Source organism: Ovis aries, chromosome 20 (genome assembly GCF_016772045.2).
Source record: "Ovis aries strain OAR_USU_Benz2616 breed Rambouillet chromosome 20, ARS-UI_Ramb_v3.0, whole genome shotgun sequence".
Lineage (NCBI taxonomy): Eukaryota > Metazoa > Chordata > Mammalia > Artiodactyla > Bovidae > Ovis > Ovis aries.
In genome coordinates this window covers 27,661,226-27,666,442 of record NC_056073.1, presented here as the reverse complement: position 1 = coordinate 27,666,442, position 5,217 = coordinate 27,661,226, and the positions used below count along the sequence as shown (strand labels likewise).

General features: G+C 53.5%; 1 protein-coding gene across 1 annotated transcript; it reads left to right on the top strand.

The window, feature by feature from the left end:
* Positions 1 to 1,141: 1,141 nt before the first annotated feature.
* On the top strand, positions 1,142 to 4,769 carry LOC132658253 (BOLA class I histocompatibility antigen, alpha chain BL3-7-like). Its single transcript, XM_060403342.1, has 4 exons — positions 1,142 to 1,214; positions 1,522 to 1,791; positions 1,990 to 2,265; positions 3,162 to 4,769. Exons 1-4 carry the CDS (start codon positions 1,169 to 1,171, stop codon positions 3,800 to 3,802), a joined length of 1,233 nt encoding a protein of 410 aa, XP_060259325.1. The 5' UTR covers positions 1,142 to 1,168; the 3' UTR covers positions 3,803 to 4,769.
* The last annotated feature ends 448 nt before the right edge of the window (positions 4,770 to 5,217 follow it).

The following is a 5,217-nucleotide window of genomic DNA, read 5'->3' as shown; positions in this document are numbered from 1 at the left end:
TACTAGGCTCCTCTGCCATGGGATTTTCCAGGCAATAGTACTGGCGTGGATTGCCATTTCCTTCTCCAGGGGATCTTCCCAGTCAGGGATCGAACCTGGGTCTCCCACGTTGTAGACAGACGCTTAACCATCTGAGCCACCAGGGAGGTCCAAAAAATAAAGTTTCCCACTATTTCCATTGTTTCCCCATTTATTTGCCATGAAGATATGGAACCATATGCTATGATCTTAGCTTTCTGAATGTTGAGTTTTAAGTCAACTTTTTCACTCTTCTCTTTCAGTTTCAAGAGGCTCTTTACTTTCTCTTTGCTTTCTGCCATAAGGGTGGTTGTCATCTGCATATCTGAGGTTATTGATATTTCTCCTCACAATCTTGATTCCAGCTTGTGTTTCATCCAGCCCAGCATTTCTCATGATGTACTCTGCATGTAAGTTAAATAAGCAGGATAACAATATACAGCCTTGACATACTCCTTTCCCAATTTGGAACCAGTCTGTTGTTCCATATCCAGTTCTAACTGTAGCTTCTTGACTGCATACAGATTTCTCAGGAAGCAGGTCAGGTGGTCTGGAATTCCCAATTCTTGAAGAATTTGCCACAGTTTGTTGTGATTTACACAGTCAAAGGCTTTGGCACTCAATAAAGCAGAAGTATATGTTTTCTCTCTGGCTTTTTCCATGATCCAGCGGATGTTGGCACTTTGATCTCTGGCTCCTCTGGCTTTTCTAAATTCAGCTTGAACATCTGAAAGTTAAGGGTTCAGGTTCTGTTGAAACCTAGTTTGGAGAATTTTGAAAATTACTTTGCTAACATGTGAGATGAGTGCAATTATTCGGTAGGTTGAACATTCTACCTAGCAGGAGGGGAGGGATCAGGGCAAAGTCCCAGGTGCCTGGAAGGCGAGCCGCTCAGGATCTCAGGGTCAAGGGCGGTGTTTGGGGCTGAGAAGCTCCATGTTGGGGATTCCCCTTCTCCTCGAGTTTCACTTTCTCTCTCACAACCTGTGTTTAGCCCTGCTGCCTGGACACTGGTGATGCGGCCCCTGTTCTCACTGCCACTGGGTGGTGCCCGGTTTCTGGAAAAACCAATCAGCGTCTCCTCGGTTCCCGGTTATAGTCTCCAGGGACCCACCCGGACTCCGCTTCCCAGACCCAGAGGACGGGAGTCATGGGGTGGCGAATCCTCCTCCTGCTCATCTCGGGGACTCGGGCGGGTGAGTGCGGGGTCGGGAGGGAACGACCTCTGCGGGGAGGGGCGTGGGGATCTCCAGGGAGTCTGGCGGGCAGGACCCCAGGGAACGAGCAACCCCGACGCCCCTGCCCAGACCCGCCCAAGGGCCTGTCCTGTCCCTCCCTTGAATATTGACCCCTCTTCTCTTCCCTCTCCGAAGTTAGGGCCGATTTTCGACCTCTTACATCTCCCTGGCCCTCGCTCCCTCCTCCCTCCCGGGTCCATCACCTCGGACCCGGGACCCGAGCCGGGAGGAGGTCGGGCCGGGTCTCACCCCTCCCCGCCCCCAGGCTCCCACTCCCTGAGGTATTTCGGCACCGCCGTGTCCCGGCCCGGCCTCGGGGAGCCCCGCTTCATCTCTGTCGGTTACGTGGACGACACGCAGTTCGTGCGGTTCGACAGCGACGCCCTGGATCCGAGGATGGAGCCGCGGGCGCGGTGGGTGGAGCAGGAGGGGCCGGAGTATTGGGATCGGAACACGCGGAGAGTCAAGGACGCCGCACAGACTTTCCGAGCGAACCTGAACACCCTGCGCGGCTACTACAACCAGAGCGAGGCCGGTGAGCGACGCGGGCCCGGGGCCGGGTCACGGTCCCCATCCCCAGGGACCGGCGGGGTCGCCCCGAGTCTGCGGGTCCGAGGGTCACCCCAGCACTGCGGAACACACCCGACCTCCGGCCCAGGAGGAGCTCCCGTGGGCTTGACCCGATTTCATTTCAGTTTGGGTTTAATCACCGCGGGTGGTCGGGGCGGGTCAGGGTCTCACACCGTCCAGGTGATGTACGGCTGTGATGTGGGGCCTGACGGGCGTCTCCTCCGCGGGTATGAGCAGTTCGCCTACGACGGCAGAGAATACATCGCCCTGAACGAGGACCTGCGCTCCTGGACCGCGGCGGACACGGCGGCTCAGATCTCCAAGCGCAAGTTAGAGAAGGAAGGTGTTGCGGCGCGTGTGAGGATCTACCTGGAGGGCCGGTGCGTGGAGGGGCTCCGCAGATACCTGGAGACCGGGAAGGACACGCTGCTGCGCGCAGGTACGAGGGGCGCGGGGCCGCCCTGATCTCCCCTCGGGCTGGAGCTGGCTTCCCACGAGGAGAGGAAAGTGGGGTCCCTGTGGGAACAGCGCCCCAGGTTCTTGTCAGGAGAGGGAGGAAATCCGCCCGGGTTTTCAGATTCTGTACAAGACAGTCACCAGTGGCCCCACTTCTCTCAAGGACAATCAAGGAATCCAGTGTCTTTGAGGAAGAAGCAGGAAACAAACCATCCCTGAAATAGCTGGTCAGCGGTGCCCTTTGACCGTAGCCACCATCTTGTGATCCATGACTTTCTCCCGTAAGGCCTGTTCTCACCCTGAGAGCATCTTAGGAGGCCTGACTCCAGCTTTTCTGAGTCATTCAGCCTCCACCAGAGTCAGGACCTTAAGTCTGTTTTCTCCCCCTCACATTTTTAGAGCTCCTATCCTAGTCTCTCATTCTAGAAATGTCTAAGAACTAATTGAGAACATCCCTGATCTCTGAGATGAGGCTGTTATCTAGCTCTCGTGCTGCTTTTTTCAAAACCATGCTCCTGAATGTTCTGTAGCTCAGAGGGTAAAAAATTTCATAATAAGTCTGGGGATCTGATGTACAGCCTGGTGACTATAGTTAGTCCTGTATTGTATACTTTAAAATTCATCTTAATCATTCTCATCATCCCTGTCAAATAGACTCACACATAAGGTAAGTTGATGAATACATTAATTACCTTCACAGTGTCCATATATATCAAAGCAACATGTAGTACACCCTAAATGTGTACAATTTTTGTTAGGTATACGTCGGTAAAGCTGGGTAAAACTCACTGTTCTGTTCGTTCTCAGGATGGTCACATGACACTGCTTCAGTGACCCATGGAGGTAACACAAACTGTGAATTTTCTGATTCTTCCTCAGACCCTCCAAAGGCACATGTGACCCGACACCCCATCTCTGACCGTAACGTCACCCTGAGGTGCTGGGCCTTGGGCTTCTACCCTGAGGAGATCTCACTGACCTGGAAGCACAATGGGGAGGACCAGACCCAGGACATGGAGCTCGTGGAGACCAGGCCTTCAGGGGACGGGACCTTCCAGAAGTGGGTGGCCCTGGTGGTGCCTTCTGGAGAGGAGCAGAGATACACGTGCCGTGTGCAGCACGAGGGGCTTCAGGAGCCCCTCACCCTGAGATGGGGTAAGGAGGGGGATGGGATGGAGCTTCCTCTCAGAGAAAGCAGGAGCCCTTCAGGACTCAGTTCAGCAAGATCAGGACTCAAGCCTGAGGTCAGGGCCCCTTTCCTTTCCTCCACAGAACCTCCTCAGCCCTCCGTCCTCACCATGGGCATCATTGTTGGCCTGGTCCTCCTTATGGTGGCTGTGGCGGCTGGAGCTGTGATCTGGAGGAAGAAGCGCTCAGGTAGGGAAGGGAGGGAGGGATCTGAGTTTTCTTGTCTCAGTGGGGTTTCAAGCCGAGGTAGAACTTTACCTGCCTGGTTACTGGAAAGTACCCTCCACACACATGTGGAGTCTGGAGCTGAGGCTAACATTTTTCTTTTCTAAAGCACGTGGGAAAATAAAAGAGAAATTTTTCACCTTCCTAATTCCAGTTAGGGACCAGTTTTCCAGCACTTGAATGTCAGAGGGAGGTCCTTGTGAGGACCTCCAGGGGGGCAGGTGTCCCAGTCCTTACACATCTCCCTTCTCTGTGTTCCTGATCCTATCATGAGTTTTGACCCCAGTTCCAGAAAGTTCTGTGGGGTCTGGGACTAGGGGTTGCTCTAGGATCTCATGACTCAGCATTCTCCCTGGCCTCTCAGGTTATATTTTCTTCTCACAGGTGAAAAAGGACAGATCTACACCCAGGCTGCAAGTAAGTGTGGAGGGGGTGATTCCTGAGACCCCTGTGAGGGTGCAGACAGGAGGCCATGGGGGGCTCATCCTCCTCAAAGTGCCTTCTCCAGTTTCTCTCCTGTGGGTTCTGACCATGTCCTGGTCCTGTTCTCCCCCAGCCAGTGACAGTGCCCAGGGCTCTGATGTGTCTCTCACGGTTCCTAAAGGTGAGACCCTGGAGGGTCTAGATTGGAAGGAATATTGGGACAGAGGGGACACATTGGGTGGTGGGGATCTTTGAGTGGTACATGTGAGCATGTTGGGGGCTGTGGAGAATATGACTGCTTATATGACTGACCTGACTGGTCCCTGATTCTTTTCTCTCACAGTGTGAGATGCTGCCTTGTGGGGACTGGGTGATGCTGCATCCCGCTATGTGACATCAGATCCCCAGACCCCTCTTTCTGCAGCTGCATCTGAATGTGTCTGTGCCTAGTAGCATAACATGAGAAGCTGGGGAGACTGGTTACCCCTGCCCACTGCGCCCACTCCCGCCCTTACCTGTGTTCTCCTCCCTGATACACTGTCCTGTTCCAGCAGAGACGGGGCTGGGCCGTCTCAATCCCTGTCTTTGCTTCATATGCACTGAGTAATGATGTCTTATTTCCTCTTTGAAAATAAAATCTGTATATATGAATCTGTTTTTCTAATTGGTACCATGAAGGGGGATTGGATAATAAAGGTGAGGATTCCTAAAGTTTGAAAGAGGAAATAAACTGAAACACTGAGAACCTTCCAGATCCATCCACAGGTTTGCTGTGCTGAGTCAGCTGCAGGAAGGAAAGGCGGAGGCTGTGAGGAGCTGAATGTGGACAGGGCCTGTGCCCAGTCAGTGATCCGTGCCTGGTGGGCATGCATGCACTGTCCATGCACCGCCCATGGTCACTCCTGGGCTGGGTTCGTCTCCATTCCTTTGTCCTTGTCCCTTCAGTAAATCCTTGTCCCACCAAGGACCTGTGATGATGGACTCCGAAGTCACCTGAGCCTTGTTGTATCTCCAGCACCATGGACAGGGTGCTTTACTTAAACGATAATCCTAGGATCAGGGCTTGGACCTATCCTTAGCTCCTGTCATTTTTGAATGT

Excerpts from the sequence above, each read along its gene's own strand:
- LOC132658253 (XM_060403342.1), top strand. The coding sequence starts at position 1,169 with ATGGGGTGGCGAATCCTCCTCCTGCTCATCTCGGGGACTCGGGCGG. Across the intron at positions 1,792-1,989 it reads CTACAACCAGAGCGAGGCCG|GGTCTCACACCGTCCAGGTG; the intron begins GTGAGCGACGCG and ends GGGGCGGGTCAG. Across the intron at positions 2,266-3,161 it reads GGACACGCTGCTGCGCGCAG|ACCCTCCAAAGGCACATGTG; the intron begins GTACGAGGGGCG and ends ATTCTTCCTCAG.